This window comes from Gallinula chloropus (assembly GCF_964237585.1).
Source record: "Gallinula chloropus genome assembly, chromosome: 3".
In the NCBI taxonomy this organism is placed as follows: domain Eukaryota; kingdom Metazoa; phylum Chordata; class Aves; order Gruiformes; family Rallidae; genus Gallinula; species Gallinula chloropus.
The window spans coordinates 120,326-140,502 of record NC_140087.1 but is presented as its reverse complement, the minus strand read 5'-3'; the positions used below and the strand labels follow the sequence as shown (position 1 = coordinate 140,502).

The 20,177-nt window shown below is 50.0% G+C and overlaps 1 protein-coding gene and 1 long non-coding RNA gene across 5 annotated transcripts in view; both read left to right on the top strand.

The window, feature by feature from the left end:
- Positions 1-12,491, top strand: part of LOC311190272 (ras and Rab interactor 2-like) — a 53,146-nt gene extending 40,655 nt beyond the window's left edge. Inside the window, exons 9-12 of the mRNA XM_084262147.1 lie at positions 5,544-5,849; positions 7,596-7,727; positions 8,703-8,866; positions 11,504-12,491. Of these exons, the coding sequence (XP_084118273.1) occupies positions 5,544-5,849; positions 7,596-7,727; positions 8,703-8,866; positions 11,504-11,821 (920 nt within the window). The 3' untranslated portion in view covers positions 11,822-12,491. The remainder of the gene's footprint in view (positions 1-5,543; positions 5,850-7,595; positions 7,728-8,702; positions 8,867-11,503) is intronic.
- A 1,876-nt stretch (positions 12,492-14,367) lies between these two features.
- Positions 14,368-19,713, top strand: LOC311190602. 4 transcript variants are annotated; one of them, XR_014617222.1, is made up of 5 exons: positions 15,249-15,280; positions 15,439-15,570; positions 17,421-17,658; positions 18,430-18,526; positions 19,383-19,713. It is a non-coding gene; the product is annotated as an uncharacterized lncRNA (long non-coding RNA). The 4 variants fall into 4 exon arrangements; XR_014617220.1 differs by having other exon boundaries at positions 14,368-15,570; positions 17,445-17,658; XR_014617221.1 differs by having other exon boundaries at positions 14,368-15,570.
- The last annotated feature ends 464 nt before the right edge of the window (positions 19,714-20,177 follow it).

The window sequence follows — 20,177 nt, the reverse complement described above, 5'->3', positions numbered from 1 at the left end:
AGCTCGGGGCCTCTGTTCAGGCCTGGTGACCGCTGAGCTGGAGCAGGCCACAGCGGCTGTACGGGCCTGCTGGCCCTCGCAGGAAGCGTGCCGTGCTGGTGTGAAGCGGCTCCTCCCTGCGGCTTGGAGCTTGGCGCCAGCGTGGCAGGGAGGGAGCCTCCAGCAAAAAAGGTTCTGTCTCTTCCACTCCTGGTGTGTAGTCCTGCCTCTGTGGAGAGGAACTCGCTTTCCTCCCTCTGCTACCCAATAGAACTGCAGCTGCCTCCTAGATTTCAGGACGTGCTGATGCAGCACACCTGCCGAGGGCTTAGTGGAACCCTGGGTGAAATGAGGGCTTTCTTCTTTGTCTCTGTAGTGGTCTTTGTGATGACGTAGCTTTTTCTTGTAGAACTGCATCATGGACTTCCTGGACTTTAGCAAGCAAAAGATTCCTGTCAGATGTTTAAAGTTTCCCAGACGGGGAAGGGATATCAAGCAGCTTGACTTGCACCAAATCATCGGGACAATGTGCATCGGCATTCCAGATGGCTCCTGGCGGGTCCCTCCTAGTCTTAGCACCGTGTGCTGTTAAGCCTTCCTGAAACAATGAGATTCACAGTGTCAGGACAGATTTGAGACCAAGGCACAAGGCTTTTTATTGTTCAAGGGTGAACACCAAGTATTTCTTCAGAAGCCATCCCTCCCTGTGTATGCATCCACAGTATAAAGACCTAGACTGCTGAGAGGAGACCCTGATAGTCCACTTCTGCTCTAATAGCAAACGTTCAGGAGTTTGTGTTTGTGTTTCTCCTTTTGCTGGCTGCAAACAGACAGGAGGCAAGTTGACTGTCACTGCTTTGACAGGTCATCACCGAGCCGCATCCAACACCTGAACAGCTTCAGTCTCCATGTCCGAATCTGGGCCTAGCCCAAGAAATGACGGGTTTAAACAATACAGCAATAAGGTGCTAGCTGATGGTGTAGGAAGCTCCCGAAGCAGTACTGCCTGTTCCTTTTTTTGAAATCTCTAATCTGTAATGGCTTTTTTAAAGGTTGAATGCTAAGAAGAGGCTTGGAGAGAACATGTTGGCCCCTTTCTGGCAGGACGTGCCTTGTCAGAGTGTCCGTGCAGAGGAGTGGCAGGCAGACAGAGCTGCAGGATGCATGGAGGAATGTCCTCCATTCCCCATGGGAGCCGTTGTGCTTGCTGCTCTGAGAAAGGCTCCTCTGAGCAGAACGTTTGCCTCTGAGAGATGACTACAGTGTTTTACTTCTTACAGGACTTCACTGTGTTAGCTTTAGGCCTGTTTCCCATGTTGGAAGATTACTTTAAACCTGCTCTCCAGAGGACTGGTGAGGCCTGCCTCATGCTCCCGCCCCAGTAGTGCTTATGATCTCTCTGCTTTCTCTTCCAATTTTTTAATGAAAATACTAGACTACAGTCCAAGGCTGACCCCCAAGGTATCTCTTCTCAGGTATCTGTCTTTTGACAGTCAACCGTTGATAATTAGGCTCTCAGGGCAGTATTGTATGCACCCACCTTATGGTAATTGTGGTGAGACGCCATTTCCCTTGTTCGCTTGTAGGGACTGTAGGGTTATGGGTCTTAAAAAGGCTAAGATATAGCCCACCCCCTGCTCCCCTCTTCCCGACTTCCCGATCCAGTTATCCACTTAAAGGAATTAGAATGGTGTGCCAGTATTTCTTCTTTAAAAACTCGTGTTGGCTGAGTATTTTTCAATATTGTGTTACTTGTTGTATGCTGGTACATGTATTGTGGTGCCCCTTCCCCCTCCCCTAGTATCACCCTAGTATCCTTTCATGCTGAGTTGAGGCCAGCCAACATGTCCGCCCCGTGCTCCTCCTTTCACTACGGGAGCAGGCGGATAGGGCAAGTAAGCAATGTTAAAAGTGCTGAGCGGAGGCAGAGGGTTTGGTTCTCCCTTGACCAACCATCCCTTTTAATTTGCGTGGTGACTTACTCCCTGCTGCTTTGTTGCTACTACTTACAGAAGATGTGTTCACCACACCACCCTAGCATGAGTTTCAATTAACCCGTGGCAGATTACAGCAAAACAAACCTAGCACAGTCCTGTGATTCATTGGTGTGCTTTGTGGCTAACAAAGTGGGGTGTGGTTTACCCCAGAGACCTTTCTTTCCTAGTTGCTCAACTTCTGCCACCTCCATCCCACCTCTGTTTTCAGGGTTGCGCAGGTTATCGAGGAATGTGGGTTGTGTGAGGACTTACTCCATCAGAGGAGGTGCCCCTTTCTGCACCCTGGACTAGGCATGTGTCGCCATAGACATCCACCAGGAACAGACACTGGGCCACCCTGGCATGAGCTGTCTTAAAATAGATCCGGATCAGTCATGCTGGTTGACAAACGTGCAAGAAACTAGGAAAACCCAAACCAGAGCAAATGCAGTGTAGTCAGGTGTCCTGAATGTACACACCATGGTGTTGCAAAGCAACCTTCTGCTTTCAGCCTCCCAGGCAAGGAGGACATGGCCTTTTTGTGATGGCTTCCAGGCTCTCTCAGTTTCTTACTGAGCCCTTCTCTCATGGGGGAGTGGTTTGGCTGTCACAGGTGATAAACAGGAAATCCAGGAATGGGAATCTGACAGGTAATCTCAGTGGAGTAACAACAGCTGTTAACAGGTAAACCAACAGCCTGGAAGAGGTGAGAGTGCCCCTACAATTCCAGTGAGCAGGGGTGGTAAAGAGGCTGTGTAAGGACACTGGTGATGACTCATGTGTTGTCTTCTCCAGATGCGGATTTGTGTGGTTAGCAGCAAAGTAAAATAGCATGTCAGCACAGGATACAGATGTGTTTCCACAAGTCACAACGAAACTAGCTGGCCAGCCTTTGCAATTCATTTATCAAAGCATTTCCAGTTCCCGTTTTGAGGCTGGAGGCTAATTATAATTTCAGGAACATTACATGGCACTCTGCTCAAAAGATACTACACTTGCAAAAATTAAAATTTGAAGAATGTCTGTTTTGGTTTTGGAGTATTAAGCATCTTGGGAGAATAATTGAAAACACTTTGCATCTGCTGAAGTAAACAGCAATTTTTGATCCTGATTCGGATGTGAGAAATGTAGAGAGAGGTTAACACAAAGGATCAGTCCTCAGTCCATGGTTTAGACACTCATTTGCCTAGGAGACCCTCCTATGCTCATCTGTGGCCATGAGAAGTTAAACAACGAAAGCTGTTGGTGACTAGGAATTGTTGCTGGTGGGATGGTATCCAGAAACACCTTTCAGAGAAAGGGACCAGTAATGTCAGGTCAGAAGAAAGGGTAAATAGTTGGATGGTCTGGTCCCCTGGGTCTCAGGCTAATGTTCAGTGTCCCATCTCAAGACATGCTGTCTTTCTGGGCTTTGATAATAATAATACAAATGTTTATGCAGGTTTTGTATTGATTAGGGCAAGTTACAGGTGTTATTGTTGACCATTTTAAAAAAATGCCCAACAACTCTAGTCCTTACCCTGCGATGTTGTTGGCCTTGTCAGCTTACTAGAATTTGTGACTTCTGGAAGATTTAAGGCTTCCCATTCTTGTCTACAGATGAGAAGCCTGGCCCTGACCAAGAACTGGGGCTCCAGGGAGGAATTTTCCCTCCCAGCAGCATCCAGTTCCTGTAGTCTCCACAGAGGAGCGGCTGCTGCTGCTGCTCCTCCCCATACTGATGCTGCAGGCAGCAGCTGAACCGCGTCCAGCCTGGAGCCTTCAGGGGATCAGCCACACAAGCGTAATGAGTTTTCCGGTCTCCTGTCCCAGGCGAGCTGTCCCCACCAAGGGGAACAGACCAAGGGCATTGAGAATCCACACTGAATTCTTCACAGTTTCTAGAGCCTCCAGTGACCAAATGTGGTGCTGACCCAGCTTTATTGAGAGTGAAGGGTGGCTGATGCTAACCCTTCACGCGCAGAGCTTCAAGTGTGAGCCCGTGGGAGTTAAAATTCCCTGGGGGTAGAGAGTTCTCTTGCTTAACTTAATGTTTGGCAGCTCTGGTTGATTGAATCTTGGCTTTAACAAGACCAGGCAGTTGGAACACGTGCTGCAGAGGTGTTCTGCTTATGAGCAATGCAGTCAGTGTTTTTGCTGTTTAAAAACCAAGAAGGCAGTAGAAGAATTGTCACCCAAAAAAAAAAAAAATCATAATCAGTTGAAGGGAGCAAGGAACTCTCTGTGTGTGCCCACCTCCTAGGAAAAATGACTGAACACAAGGATAAAATAAATGAAAAGCATACAGCAAAAGCAAAAAGCCAGAAGTAGGTAATGCTAGTTTGAGGAGCGTGTGGGTTAAATCCCAAGCCTTAGAAATACTCAGCAGATTTAAAAAAAAAAAAAATAAAAGGGAGGGGGAGATTGGGGGGTAGAGGCAGAGAGAGAAAAAAGAGGCTGTGGTCTAAGCAAAGCACATAAGCGCAGGCAGAGTACCTCGAAGGGGCATGGGGGTTAATGACACTGCAACAAGTCGCCATCAGTGCCAGGAACATCTGCTGGCAGCTTGTATAAAGGTGTGGCCTGGCAGGGGCATATTCTCTTCTCTTCCTGCTCTTGGTCCCTGTGCTCTGGGAGTATGTCTGCCTGCTCTAGGTTCTGGTCCTGCCCCCCACCAGGGCCTTGGGGTGAAGGGTTCCTGCTTTCCTTTATGCTTGTGGGAGTTCATTGTGGTACAGGTAATTAATGTAAGCTATGTTGCCGTAGTGACGCTGAGTGGGAGAGAAAATTGGCTGATGAAGAAAAAGGCCTGCCAAGTAAATGTTCAGCAAAGAGCTTTCTCTGTAGGTGTGGCCTGTACATGGGGAATGACTGTTAAAGAAAGATGTGAGTAGAGCAAGAATAAAAAAACCCCTGAGTTAGTGGTTACTGTGCCACGTGCAGCTGTTGCCAAACAAAGAACCTCAAACTTGATGACAAAGCTATGTGTAAGCTCTCGTGATGAAATCTGAAGCTGGACAAACCCAGCTTGGTTTTAATTTATAGCTTAAAACCCATAATCCATCCAACTTCATAAAGATCATGACAAAGTTGAGCCAAGTATCAGGAGACTGTGAGTTGGGTTGTAGTTTCTGATGGAAACTATGTAGGAGGGATGGAATTCCATCCCAAAGTAGACAAAAGTTACGATTTCAAGTGTTTTACTTAAAGCTTGGGAGTTAAAGTCTAAACTCAAAGTAAAATAAAACTCAGGAGATTTCAGGCCAGCAAAAAAAAAAAAGTTAACTGGAGCCACAGCTTGTTTTTTGGGGGGTCAGTGGGTTTGTGGTTTGGGTTTGTTTTGAGTGTTTTTTTGTGACAGCCTGTAATCTGTCTTGATTTTGGAGTGTGTTTTTTTCATTTACCGCATTACTGTAAATGAAAATGGAGCACAAGTTCTGCTCTGCCTTTTGTTTCCTTGTCAGCAAACGTGTGCAACCTCAGCTACTGTAAGAGACGGGCCCTGGCAAGTAGGTCTTGCACTCGGGTGTCTCTGTTGGGAATGGTTACGCTGGTCTCGGCTCTGCTGGAGAGGAGGAGCTGATCTGGACTTGTGCTTTGCCCTTGCAGATGCCGTCCTGGAGAAGGCCATGCATAAGTGTATTCTGAAGCCATTGAAGGGCCACATTGAGGTGATGTTGAGAGAGTTTCATACTGCAGATGGTTCTTGGAAACAGCTAAAGGAAAACCTGCAGCTGGTGCGGCAGAGGAATCCTCAGGAACTGGGAGTCTTTGTTCCCACACCAGACTTTGTGGACGTTGAAAAGATTAAAGTGAAGTTCATGACCATGCAGAAGATGTATTCACCAGAAAAGAAAGTCACGCTACTGCTGAGAGTCTGCAAACTGATTTACACTGTTATGGAGAACAACTCAGGTACAGTGCTTCTCATGGCTCAAGTTCCCTGATGCTCCAAACCTGGTGGTGTCTTTCGGTACAGGAAACCAAGCTGCCCAATTCTGCAGATACGTCATCATCTCCCGGCGCTCTCGTGGCATCTCCATGCCCTTTTGAGCAGAGTGTGTGTGGCAGGACGGCTGCCAGCGCCAGCTGCTAATGTGGGGAGCGAAGCAGCCTCTAGCCCGGTGCTTATGGCTTGCTGCACCTCTGCGTGTTCTCGTTCGGATACTTTATTTCTCTCCTGGTTTTGGAACAGAAATAATATGTTCCTAGTCTGTAGCAAGAGTCCCAGAGTGACCTGGAAACACAGATAATGTAGTGGAACTCCAGGCGGTTTGAGACCTCCTGAGTAGTCAGCAGCGCAAATAAGACGCTCCGGTGCATGGCCTGCGTTCACAGGGGCAACTCCGTTACTCAGAGCCGTACCGTGCACTGCTGAGGTCAGGTGAAGCAACACTGGTGGCCGCAGGAGATTGTTCTTGTTTTTTTCCCCCCAGGCAGGTACAAGTGCTGCAGGTGGCTGGTAGTTTTCTTCCTAAGTGAGCACTGGGTCCAGTTCTGGTCAAGATGCCAGCTTTTGAGATGTGAGAGGAATGGTCAGAGCTTGTGGCCCTTGAAAGCCCTGGGGCTCTCCAGCAAGATTTAGGTCTGAGCTCCTGCCCAGCTTGTTACTCCTGTGCAGAACTCTGCCTTTTAAAATGCATATAGGGCTCTTGGGCTGAGGTGCTGTGACCACAGAGTCAGGTGTTTTGAAAGGGCAGAAGCAGAGTCCAGAGAGGCCACGGGCGGTTAACTGAGGCACTGAGGGGCTCAGGTCGAGATGTGGCAAATGCTCCTTAGGTTGTCTTGTTTTGTCAGGTGAGGTTTGTCACCACCAGCACTGAGCCAGCTGCTGTTTGAGCGTCGCTTTGTGACATGCTCTCAGCTGGGTAAGAGGGTCAGACTGGGAGTCTGTGCCGTACCTGGCACAGCGTGAGGTACGTCTCGAGCCTCACCCATGCACATCAGCTTTTGCCCTCGGTGGTCTGAGGTGACTGTGCCACTGGCCACGTAGCGTTTTCTAATGGCAAAATCGCAATGCTGTGGGAGCTCTGGCAGCACAGCTAGACCTGGGCATAGCACCGGGTCCCCACATCAGGTGTGTGCTGCCATTGCCAGCAGTGCGGCTTGCAGCTGGTGGGAGTGAGGTGAGGCTTTGATGGCTGGTGTTTGTAACTGCCCTCTGCTGAGGAGATGAGCCGAGTTTTCCCATCAGCTCTAAGAGATTTTTCTCTTCGGGCTTCTCTCCGGGGTTTGGGGCTCAGCACTCTGTAAGGAATCAGCTACACACACAAAGTGGATGCTGTCACTGCATGTATGAAGAAAATGCCTACTTGTCATCACTCAGGCAGTGCTTGAAGTGCAGGGCGAGGTGAGGCCAGGCTGGCACAGTATAGCCTTTCTTTGAGGTCACAGCTTGAGCCAAGGCTGAGGTGAACCCAGGCTTAATATTGCTGCGCACACCTCGAGCTGCGCAGTGTCAGATGTGTGCCTGCCAGAAGCTCAGGACAGAGATGGCATTGGGGTCCTGTCCAGCTGGTGTCCGGCAACGTCCTCTGTGCTGCACATGGGTAACGGGAGGCTCCAGAGCGGTACAGACGTGCTGCTCGGTGAAGGCAGCGAAGTAACGCTTTCCTTTTGAATGCTGTCTGCTTCTCACTGTCCATGTTCCCTTTGACCCAGGGAGACTGTATGGAGCTGATGACTTCTTGCCTGTGTTGACGTACGTGCTTGCCCAGTGTGATATGCTGGAGCTGGATACTGAAATCGAGTACATGATGGAGTTGCTGGATCCATCTTTGCTGCATGGAGAAGGTAACATGCCCTTTCATTTCTTTTTCTTAGACCTGGGCAAAAGATTAGGGAAGGGAGGGGGATTTTTCCTCTCGGCACTGTTGCTGTTGCCCTTGTTGGAGGAGAAATCCATCCCTGGGCAGTTGGTCCTACAGTCGGTAAGGTCTGTAGCATAAGAAGAGGTAGGCATTTTTATGAGCCTGAGGGATATGCTTCCTGTGGCATTCTCAAATGGCAGCTGGAGTCTACTGGAGGTGAGGAAATCTCCCTCCTTTCTTGTCTTCATGACTGTTTTAGCCAAGAGGTGTTCTGCCTTAGCCCCAGAATTGATGGGTTTATGAAGAAGTTTTAAGGTCCTCGTGGCCAAGCTCAGCTGTGAGTTTAGGTATATGGGTATGTTTCCCATTCCTGCTCTCTCAGCTTGCTGAAGTCTCTCTCTTTTATGTGCTGGTCTGCACGGGAGAGCTGTGTCAGGATTCCTCCGGTTTGTCGCTGGTCTGGTCCCTGCTTTTTGTACGGTGCATCCTCCAGCATGGTGTTCAGTGAAACGGAAAGTTCAGTTTGCACGGAAAGTATTTGAGGTGTGAAGCTGGAGAGTGTTAATGGGCTTGACAGGCAGAAAGGTTCACTGGACTATTCAGTCCTGTTGTTCTTCAGCAAACCATCCACTGGCCGGCCCTGTCTTCGGCACCAGCCAAGAACTGTATAGTGCAGGGAAGATTGCTCAGTGTTCATTCTTGGTTATGCCAAGAGGATGCTGTCAGCAATACAGGTGCCACTGCCCGAGTGTAGAACATGTCTTTGAGTGATCTAGCGAAGAGGCTGTACTGCCTCCTTTGAGTGGACACTCCCACTCAAATACTTCTTTTTTTTTAAGAAAAAGAGAAAGCGGGAAATGAACCAGAAGCATGTCTCTTGCTTCGCTTCTGGTTGTTGAGGGCTGTTACCTCCCATTGTGACCACGCTGAAAAGTTCTTCCCTCGCTGCCCCTCACAGGAGGCTACTACTTGACCAGCGCTTACGGAGCGCTTTCATTGATCAAGAACTTCCAGGAAGAACAAGCTGCCCGACTGCTCAGTTCAGAAGCCAGAGACACTCTCCGGCAGTGGCACAAGAGGAGGACCACGAACAGGACAATACCATCAGTTGATGATTTTCAGGTAAAGCTCTTAGGGCTGGGGTAAAATAGCGAAACCAAACCACACCAAAAAAGTGATTGTTTTGTTGGAAGTCCCCCTTTGGGAGGCATGACTGATAATGCTTCCCTTGGGGCCAGACGGTAAGTGAGTGGAGGGAAGCAGTGCTGAAATTGGGGTGAGAAATTATGCTCAGTTTCCAAATCTTTGCACTTCATAAAAGTTGCCAGTGTGGTGGCCTAAGGAGAACTCTCCATCAGGGATGGAGCTTTCCTACCATGCCTTCTGTTTCAAGTCGCACACAGCCAGGGATCACATCTTGGTTTCAGCTGCCTGATTTCCAGCGGCATAAATCAGCACAACTTGTCCGTAGCTGGGGCAAGGGAGAGGGGGTGTGGGCCATCCAACAGGCAGTAGAGAGGAGAGGCGGGAAAACAGCTTGCCTACAGCTTGAAGGAGCAGAGTTCTGTACTATGGATGTCTTCATGTTTGTTTCTGGTTTTTTTTCCCTCCCCTCCCATTTCTTACCACCCTTTCAGAGTAGGGTGGTAACTTCAACTGAAGAATAACAAAGCAGTCGGATCACATCGCCTATTAAAACCCAGACTGCCTGTCCATCATGTAGTATGCTGGTTGTCTGTTCAGATGCATCAGTTTGTGGACTGAAGTGAGGAGGATGTTGGAAGCCAGAAGAAAGATTTACTTCTTTGTGTTCGGTTGTTTGCAGTTCATAGCATGGGGCAAATTTGCTAGAGGGGCTAATGACAGCCATCAGTTAGATATGATGTTGTTAAGAGCTTGAGAAGTGGCAGTGTGGGGTCATCAGGAGATCACTAAACCTTTCAGTCCAGGCTCTGTCTGCTCTTTCCAGTGTCGGTACAAAGGACTACAGCGTGTCACCCAGCGAGAGTTGGGAACAGAAGCTTGCATCTCATAGGAAGAGGAGAACTGATGAACAGGAATTCCAAAGTATGGCCAGCAGTGCCCAATGCTCATCTGTCTTAGAAGACGTTGTGCTTCCCTGTAGTTAGATGTTAGATGCAAGGTCTTTCTAGCAAGACGCTGGGCTTGTCATAGGAAGACTCATCTCTTGTATGGGATTCATCTTCTGCTGCACAGTCATCTGGCAGAAATACGGTCTGGTATTCCCTTTCACCCTTTTCCTCAGCAGACGAGCCTGAGCCATGCTCACAGTATAGCTGGACCTGGTGAGATGCAGGGGAGCTGTGGGCGAGCTGGCACCTGGCGTGCCTGGCGCTTCTCGCTGTGCGGGTTTCAGAAGAGCCTCTGGAATGGGTCTGCTGACACGGCTGCCAGGCCATGATTAGTACAACACAAACGTTTTGCTGCCTGCTGGGGAGGATGATATTTCCATCTCCTTTTCTCCACGCCCTGCAGTCCCAAAACGAAGCTCCTTCCCTACAGCCACCCTGTAGCATAACTTGAGCTCTACTCCTCTTTCCCGCATTGGAGCAGGATGCGATAGCTACGTTTGTGATGCGCTCATGCAGCCTTACCAGCTGTTGGACCACAGGAGGCCCTCAGCCTCCTCCCTTCTTCAGATGACAAAGCAAACCATCCCATATTTTGAGGATGACTGAGTACAACTTTCTGCCATTCCATAAATACCTCGGATAGTTAGTGTGTGTTACAGGCGTTTGGAGGAGCCTCCTCCTCTCCTTGAAGCAGTCTTGCCTGTCTAAAAGCACATGTGTTTCAAAACACCTTCTCAGTGTTCAATACATCAGGAATTAAAACTGCCCCATGTTTTGCTTTCTCCAGGGCTGATTTTTTTTCATAATTTCTTCAGGCTGGTAACAAAAATGGATTAGTTCTGTTCTGTTAGGGTCAGCGCTGACCTGGTTTAAATGCTGCTGCAAAGGTTAAGTGTTTCAGCCTGCAAGTGATCAAAACCACTTGTGTTAAAAGACAAGAGCACTGTCTGGAACTTCAGTGGTAGGAATGTCTGTTGTGGTTCTGCCTCCAGCCAGGAGCTGAGCACCATGCAGCCTGGGCAGGGTGGAGAAGGAAAAAAGGAAAAAAAAAAACAAGGGCAAACCTTGTGGGTTGGAATAAAGAGAGTTTACTAGGATGGCAGAGAAAGAAGTAACAATAATAGGAATTTTATAGCAAAAAATATATGAAACTCGTGATGGACAATGTAGTTTCTCACCACCCACACAACTTGGGCTGTACAGCTCAGGGCTGTCCCATCCCCAAAAATTGCATGTCCTGGGGCCATGTGCTCCTCCCCCCACAAGCATGACATAATTGGCATGGAATACCTTCTTTAGCCAGTTTGGGCCATCTGTCCTGGCTGTGTGCCCCCTCACCCCCCACCCTGCCTTTTCCTCAGCAGGGCAGTATGAACAACTGACAAATCCTTTACAGCTTGGCAACAGCTGAAAACAACATCATTGTTACCAGCACTGCTCTCATCTGAACTCTCAAACCTGGCACCACACCGGCCCCTAGAAAGAAAATTAACTATGCTGGCCAAACCCAGGACAACATTCTTCTCACTCCTAGCTTTTACCAGCTTGCTTTGGTGCAATGTAAATTTTGGCCATTGTGGTAATACTGTTTGTTGCCAATGCTTCAGCTGGCAGGGGGTGAAGTTTGGGTTTTCAAGTTGCTGATGTGTGTTTTCTCATTCTACAGAACTACCTTCGGGTTGCGTTCCAGGAAGTTAACTGTGGATGCACAGGAAAGACCTTACTAGTAAGACCATACATCACCACCGAAGATGTATGTCAGCTCTGTGCTGAAAAGTTTAAAGTGGACAAGCCAGAAGAATATAGCCTGTTTCTTGTTGTTGATGACACCTGGCAGCAACTGACGGAGGATACCTACCCCCAGAAAATTAAGGCGGAGTTGCACAGCCGTCCACAACCCCAGGTCTTCCACTTTGTCTACAAGCGCATTAGCAGCAATCCGTATGGGGCCGTGTTTCAAACCAGCGGCAACCCAGCGCCTTAAACCCAGCAACTCCTCGTTTGATTCCTGTTCCTTTTGTTAACCGACGAGAGAGTCTTTGTTGGCTGGCTTCCTTCAGGAGCCCAGATGGGCCTTAAACCAGGAATGCCCAGTAAAAGGCCCTCAGCCGCTCGCAGCGCAGCTGCAGAACCCCACGTCAACCCCGCACGGGGCCAGTCAGGCGCAATATTCCCCTGGCACCTGTGAGCGCACAGCCGGGAGGCTGAATGTCTCGTCCCGCAGGCTCTTCTGCACCATGTTACACTGTGGCCCTCGGCAGGGCTGCTGCTGGAGCGCCTAAACCTCCTCTTTTCTTACGCTCGGCCTTCAGCCCGGTGTCCTTTTGACGTACGCTGGGCAGGTATTGCAGCGAGCTGGCTGGCACGAGCTCAGGTTCCCCAGCGTGGGTTGGACCAGACTTGTCCGATGCAGGGCATCAGCTTAACTCGGAATTACCTGGATGATTGCATCCTGTCCTAATTTTTTTAATTACAGAAAATCACCGTTTTTTTTATATATCTATCTATATCTATGATAGAAATGGTATAGCAGTTGCAGGTAAACTGTCAGGGTCGTTTTTCAAGATATTTTTTTAACGATAAAGAATTCTATAATTCTGCATGTGATTTTAACATTTAAGATACAGGAATAAATCTCTTGCTGGTTTTAGAGTATCGCATTAAAAGTCTCAGCAGTTTCTCTTCTTTCCCTGCTACAGCCACAGGCAAGAGCTCGTGAGCTCATGTTCCCCGGGAGAAGGCGGCACGGACCCCCGGGGCTGGGGATCCCGGTGCCTTTGTCTGAACCGGACACATTGCGCTCTGGGTCAGGGCTTGTGTCCATTGTTTTCAACAGAACCTGGTAGGTAGGAAGAGGAAGGGGGAAGAGAAGGATGCTGAGAAGGGGCAGAGAAAGACTGTAAAGAGCTCCCTTCAGGGTCTGGTGGTTGGGGCTCCTTTCAGAAAGCGAGCAGAGGAGGGTGGGAAGGAACTCCTCTGTAAGCAGTGCAGTAGCTTGGGGGGGGGGGGGGAGGGGAGTGAAAGGGAACCGGCCCCAGGTAGCGTTTGTGTTGGCAGAGGGTAAGATGCATCGGCAGAGACAGTGCTTGTGAGACAGAGCGGCCTACGACCGGGCGCAGAGAAGTCAGGGCCGCAGCGGAGGGGCGAAGGAGCCAGCGCGAGGGGGCGGAGCGGCGGGCGGGGCGTGGCCGGAACGCCGCTGAGGCTGCGTGGGGCCGGAGCACTGCTGCCGCGCATGCGTGGCGCTCAGCACTGGCAGGCGGCTGGCGGAGCGTGCGCACTTCAGACCGTGACTCCAAAGACGATCGCGGTCACCCTTTATTCACTGTCATGAGCTAGCGGCTGTGAGGCTGCGCATGCGCATTATGCGGCCGAAAACCTGCTCTCTACCGCGTCCTGGCGCAAGACGGCCGGTACTGCGGCTGTCGGGCGGAGCACGCACAGCGCGCGGAAACCGCTCGGTGCCGCCGCCTGGCAAGAACGCCGCGGTGCTGCAGCTGGAAAGCCGCGCATGCGTAATAAAGATCGTGGCTCCGCGCTCCTCGCAGCCGCCTCTGGACAGAGGCGCGTTACTGCGGCTGGATCGCACAGGATGCGCGGGAGGCCGCCAGAAACCGGCTTTCTACCGCCGCCCGGTGACAAGAAGCCGGTACTGCGGTCGGGCGGCGCACCGCGAGCAGCAGGGCGCTTTAAAGAGGGCCGCTGCCATTGCCGGGCGACCGCACCGTGGTAGGGCCGCTGTACCAAGGAGCATGCGCAGTAGAGCGCACTGAAGCTGCCCCGAGGAGCCTGCCCGTGCTTTCCGGGGCGATGAGGCGCCCCGTCGGGATGCCGGCAAGTGCTCCGTGCGCACGCGCAGTAAGGCTCGCCCACGTCCCGGCATCCGCTGCGGAGCGCGCGGAATTCGCCTCGGTTCTCGCCGCCGGTCCCGGCTGCGTGCCGGGCGCTCCCTCCCGGTGAGGCTCCGGTTCCGCCGCCCGTCGCGGGGTCGGCCGGGGCCGGGCGGTCGGCGGGTCGCGGCGCGAGTGGTCGCGGCGGGCCGGGGGTCGGTGCGGGGCGCGCGGGCGGCGAGGCGCCGCGCCTTCCACCCCCCCCCAGCCGCGGCCGGCCTTCTGCCGGCGCCGGTCCGTGCCGGGACGTGTCTCCGCGGCGTCCGGCGGGGTGTCTGGGCCGGGAGGGGGGGCTCCGCGCCGCGCGGGCAGTGCGCGGAGGGGGTCGCGGCGGGGGCTCGGGGGTGCGGCCGGGCCAGAGCTCCCGTTCCCCGAGCAGCCGGCACGGGAGACACGGGGCACCGAAGGGGCCGGCGGGGCGGGGCGCGACTGGACTCTTCCGGTCAGTCTGAGCGTGTCCGGGCCGCGGGGCTGGCAGGTTTGGGGGGATTTGGGGGTTTGCGTGGGTCTGTGTCTCTCTCTAGTTGCGGCTTGTGGGTTTTCTGTCTCGCGGGGCTCTTTTGGCAGAGGAGGGCTTAGGGCTTCTCTTGTGGCTGCTGTGGCGTTCAGTGGTTATCGGGGGTTCTTGTGGTGTCTGGGGTTTCCGGGTTTGCTGGTTTCTTCGGCTCGGTGGTTATTTTGCTCTGGTCTTTTGTTGGTTTTCTGGTTTGGGTTTCTTTTGTGGTTTTAATTGGGTTTTTGGGGGTTCCGTGGCTCGCAGGGTTTCTATAATTTTTTATGGTAAATGAAAATGGAGCACAGGTTCTGCTCTGCCTTTTGTTTCCTTGTCAGCCTTTGTTGCCCTTGTGAAACGTCCAAGCCCATTGGAGACATTACTGTTTGGCTTGCTATTTGAGCTTTCTTCTTGGATACCTTGTACCCATTAAGTCCCCAAAAGTTTAAGAGTTGGGTGGTTACCCATCCAGAACCTGTTGTCCTTCTTGTGAGTCTTGGTCCTTCCCAGCCCTCCACTGACCCCTGCCCTTTCTTACTACTCCTCTGATTTTTTTTTTTTTTTTCCCCTTGCCTGTACTTCTCTATTCTACTGTCCTGCTCCCTTTTCTTCTCTCCCTTTCTCTTTCTTCATCTCCCTCTCCCTTTTCTTTTTCTCTCTGTGCTTTTTTCCTGCTTTCTCTTCCTCCTTTTTTCGTCTTCCATCTCTGTCCTGCAGGCCACTGCAGTTACTTTCCTTTTCCATCTCTTTGTCGTGATCTGCACCTGTCTTGTTTTCTCCAACAATTTCTCTAGCCTGTTGTCTGGTGTTCTTTTTTTTTTTTTTCATTCTATATCTCACTGTCCCAGGCAGCAAGCTGGCCCTTGAATATGCTTTATTCTCCATAAATGCAGGTGCTGTTGGCAGCAGTTCATGAAACGAGGGGCATCTCCAGCAGATCCTGTAGAAGACAGAGTTGCTGCCTGAGGAGAGCACGCCTCAAAGTGTGCATCGTCAGATTTGCGCTCGCTAGAGAGTATGGGACGAAGCTGGCATTGGCGTCCTGTCCAGCCAGTGTCAGGTGACACCCACTTTGCTGCGCACTGGTTACAGGAGGATCTAGAGTAATACAGATGTACTTCTCAGCGAAGGCAGCGAAGCAACACTTTCCTTTCAAACGGTGAGGCTGGTAAGGAAAGCGCAGTTTGTCTCTGACTGTCTCTATTCCCTTTGTCTCAGGGAGGCTGAATGAAAATGATGACTTCTTGACTGTGTTATCACACTGGGTGAGTAGGTGTGACATGCTGGAGCTGGATACTGAAGTTGAGTACGTGGTGGAATCGATGGATCTGTGTTTTCTGCATGGAGAAGGTAACCTGTCATTCGTTTATTTTTCTTAAAATGAAGCAAAGGACTAGGGAAGGTGGGTTCTTCTTCACAGCGCAGATTTTGATGACATTGTTGGAGTAGAAATCCATCCAAGGGTGGTCCTAAAGTTGGCAACATCAGTAGCATAACAAGAGAGTCTCATGGTTCCGCTGTAAAGTGGAAGTACAGAAAGCTGTTCAGCTCGCAGAGTGCAGGCCTGTGTGACCTGGGAATCTACTGATGGACTCTGCCTTATGAGGTGAGATATTTTCGATCGAGCAGGGGGAGTCATCGTGACTTAACAATGTGGTAGCTACACTTGTGATGGGCTCCTGCAGTTTTATCAGCTATCGGACCCCGGAAGGCCTTCATCCTCCCTCCGTCTCTAGGATGAAAAGGCAAAACATGCCATATTGTGAGGATGATTGAGTACAATTTTCTGCCGCTCCATAAATAACTTTGATACTTAGTATATGTTAGGAGTGCTTGTGGGAGCTTCAGCCTCTTCTCGAAGCAGTCCCGTCTGTCTAAAGCGCGTGCTTTTAAAAACATCTGTGTGTTACATGCATTAGGAACTAAAACTGCAGCTTGATTTTCCTCCTCTAGGGCTGATTTTTCATAATTGCTTCACCCCGGTAACAGAAACGGATAGGCCCTGTTTCGTCAGGGTCAGTCCTGACCTCGTTTAAATGCTGCTGCAAAGCTTCAGTGTTTCAGTTTGCAAGCTGTAAAAATACTTTGTTAAAGATAAGAGTGCTTCTAGGAACTTAAGTGGTAGAACCACCTTCTCAATGGTAGCTTTTGCTGGCTTGCTTTTGTGCAATGTACATCTTTGCCATTGTGATTTAGCGTGCCTGATTGGTTTAGCATACAGACATTGGCACCCGCTGAGTTGATAAACAGGTCTTTCTCACTGTGCCATTTTTCCACTTCCTTTAATTGTATCTTTTTCAGTCTGTAACCACAGTTAATGTCTTTTTTTTTAAAAAAAAGCACACTACAGCAGCTTGCTTTGTTCATGTGTTCAAAAGATGTTTGTGGTTGCTTTTCCCCCAGTTGTTGCTTGGTTTTTTTTCCTCTTTAAATGCTTTCTGAAAGGTAGAACTGCATTTCCTTGTAGGGTGCACTTAGACTTTTTCCATGTTATCGGACTTGTAAGAACATGTCAGTTTCAACACAGAAAAAAGGTCCAGCTTTTGCCACGAGGCTTTTGCCATTAGGGTTTAGCCTAATGTTGCCGAGGAAGCTTTCTTTCTGCTTCCCTCTAAGCCTTACTGTAAAAAAGAAAAAAAGCTGTCATGGGAAAGCCGGTTAAATCGGGCTCGGACCCCAGATTGTCACCGGTTTAATGCAATGAAAGTGTCCTGACTGGACTGAAGCACCCTAAAACACTTTGCGTGCTGCAGCATAAGAATGCAGATGGCTTATCACGCAGTAACTTGGGGATCAGCACCGTTTGCTGCCACTGGCAGAGGCTTTTTTCTTATTCCTTCTGACTGACACGGCGATAGGAGGTGCCTGTTTTGTGGCAGTAGTGCAGCAGCACCATCTCTCGACCCTGCTGCCTCAGACATTGCTTAGCCTCACTGCATTTTGTTTCCTGGTTTTGCTCGGCAGGACAAGTCCTGTTTGGCTGTAATTGCAGGGTTAGAGTGTAATATGAGGAAAGGAGGGTGTTGGCTTAGGAATTTCTGTTCCGCTTGCCACAGTTTTGCCACCAGTATTGCAGTTGGCGAGGTGGCTGTCGGGCGTGGGAATCGCGGGGGTGAGTCTCAGTGTGGGGACAGGTTTGTTGCTGACGCTTCAGCTGTTGGGGTTTTTGAGTTGCTGATGTGTGTTTTCTCATTCTACAGAACCACCTTCATGTTGCGTTCCAGGGAGTGTACTGTGGATGTACAGGAAAGATCTTTCCTGGTGAGACTGTCTATAACCACCGAAGATGTTCGCCAGCTCTGCGCTGAGAAGTTCGAGGTGGACAAGCCGGCAGAGTGCAGCCCGTTTCTTGTTGTCGATGACACCTGGCAGCAGCTGACAGAGCATACCTGCCCTCGGGAAATGAAGGCTGAGTTGCACAGCTGTCCCCAACCCCAGGTCTTCCACTTTGTCTACAAATGTGTTAACAGAGATCTGTGTGGTGCCATTTGTCACAATGATGACTCCACGTTTTAAAAGCAGCAGCTCGTCGTTGGATTTCTGTTCCTCTTGTTAACGGCTGAAAACATCTTTGTTGGCTGGCATTCCTTAGGAGCCGAGACTGGTCTTAAACCAGGATTGCCCAGTAAAAATCCCTTAGCCACATCAGGCATAGCTTAGAAAACGCCATGTAAATCGTGCCCAGGGCCGGTTATGCAGACTATTCCACCAGCGTGTTTGAGCGAACAGCCACAAGACTCTGCTGCAGCATATCATATCGTGGCCCTCGGCAGGTTGTCTGCTGTGGTGTGCAAATGTCTTATTCTTTTTGCACCTGGCCTCTAGCCACATGTCATTTTGATTTATATACGTATATGCTAGACAAGCATTGCAGTAAACTGGCTGGTGTTAGCTTGGGTTCGACTTGTCCCATTCAGGGCATCAGTTAACTCAGAATTACCTGGATGATTGATTGCATTCTTTCCTGGTTTGTTTTTTTTTTTGTTTGTTTGTTTTTAATTACAGAAAATTGTGGGGGTTTATTATAGACATCTTGCAGCAGTTGCAGGTAGACTGTCAGGGTCGTCTTCTAAAAATATTTTTTCAGCTGTAAAGAATTCTGTAATTATGCATGTGATTTTAACATTCAATATACAAGAATAAGTCTCTTTCGGGTTTTGGCGTATTGCATTTAAGGTCTCTATGGTTTCTCCTCTTTTCCTGTTACAGGTGAGTTCTTGGGAGCTTGTGGTACCTGTAAGAAGGTCGTAGTATTGGCGCTGGTGATTTCATTGCCTTTATCTGAACTGGATGTACTGTTACCTGGGTTAGTGTTTCTATCCATTGGTTTAGACAGCCTTGTGGGTAGGAAGAGGAAGTTGAAAGAAAAGGATGTAGAGAAGGGGCAGAGAAAGAACGCAGAGAACCGAGTTTAGGAGTAAAATGTGTTAGTCTGTCTGCTGGTGCAGGCTCCTCTCAGAAAATGAGCCAAGGAGGTTGGTAAGGTGTTTGTAGTTTTACTGATTTTTTTTTTTTTTTTTTTTCCTGGTTTTTGTGGCTATAGGGGTTGGGTGGGTTGGTTTTTTTACAGGCTCTGGGATTTGTGGGGTTAGTGTGGGCTTGTGAGGTTTTTCTGTTGGTTTGTTTTTTTTAACTGGGGTTCTAAGGGGGGGTTTTGGTTCTCTGCCTTTTGAAGGCTTTGGGGTTCTGTGGGTTGCGGGTTTGGGGGAGGGCTAGGGGCTTCTGTGGTGTTTTGAGTTCCCGCAGCTTTTCTTGTGGGGTCTGGGGTTTGTGTGTGTGTCTTTAATGGGGGTTTGTGGCTTCTTTGGTTTTTGGGCTTTGTGGGGGTTTCTAGTTTGTGGGAATTCTTTGGGTATTTTGGTTTGGTTTTTCTTAGGCTGAGAGGCTTTAGGAGGAAAGCCTGTTCTGAGCGTGGTGTTCTCCTTGTAACAGAAGCAGGGTCTCACTGTGGCATGCCAGCTGTCGTGGCTAACAAGGGAGCTTTTTTGTTTTGTGTTGTTATCAATATTACAAGAGTTCCACTTTGTAAAATGCTTTTGTGATGAGTTCAGGCTACGTCTTGCATCCATTGAAAGCAGTATTTACTGGGGCTGAGTCTTCCTGTTTGGAGCTGAGGAAGGAAGTATGGATTGAATAACAATGTATTGGTTTTTGACCTGCAGATGGTGGAAGAAAGTGAGGAAAGACTAACAGAAGAGCAGATTGAGTCACTTCTCCAGGCAGTCACCAGTCTTCTTCCAGGGGATCCAGAAGAACAGCCAAGAGACTTGGCAATGTTGGCTGAAGACGAAGGTGACCAAACCTTGGAGGCATCTCAGCCCAAAGCTGGCAACGGTTTCGACAGAGGAGAATCGGCTAACAATTTTCTGGGTTATACTTGGCAGCAGTTTACTGTTGTATTGGACATTGTTGTAAAATGCCTTAGAATTTTTATTATTCAGAGGTGATGAGGGAACCAGTTGTTTCCAAGAAAGCGTGGCCAAGGCCACTGTTGTTGTGGCATCTTTCCATCGATGGGGCTGGCAGCAGCTGAGTCAGGGCGGTTGGCTCTTTTTGGGGGACTATGGGGTCTTTACAGGGTCTCTTTTTGGTGGGGTCTAGGGCTTTTGGGGGGGGTTCTCTAAGGGGGGGTGTGGGGTTCTTTGAGGGGATCTTTATGGGGTCTCATTTTGGGGGGGATGTGAGGGGCTTGGGGGCGTCTTTAAGGAGTCTCAGGTTTTTTGGGGGGTGGTTAGGGTTCTTTATGGGGTCTGTTTGGGGGGTCTGGGTTTTTTGGGGGGGCTCTTTGGGGAGTTGGGGGGCCCTAAGGGCCTTTTTAGGGGATCGTGGGGGGGCTCTTTGGGGGGGGGTGTGTCTCTGAGGGGTTCTGGGGGGGTCTCTCTAGGGTCTATTTTTGGGGTGTTGGGGGTTCCTTCGGGGGTCTTCTAGGGGGTCAGGGGCCAGGGTGGGGTTCGAGG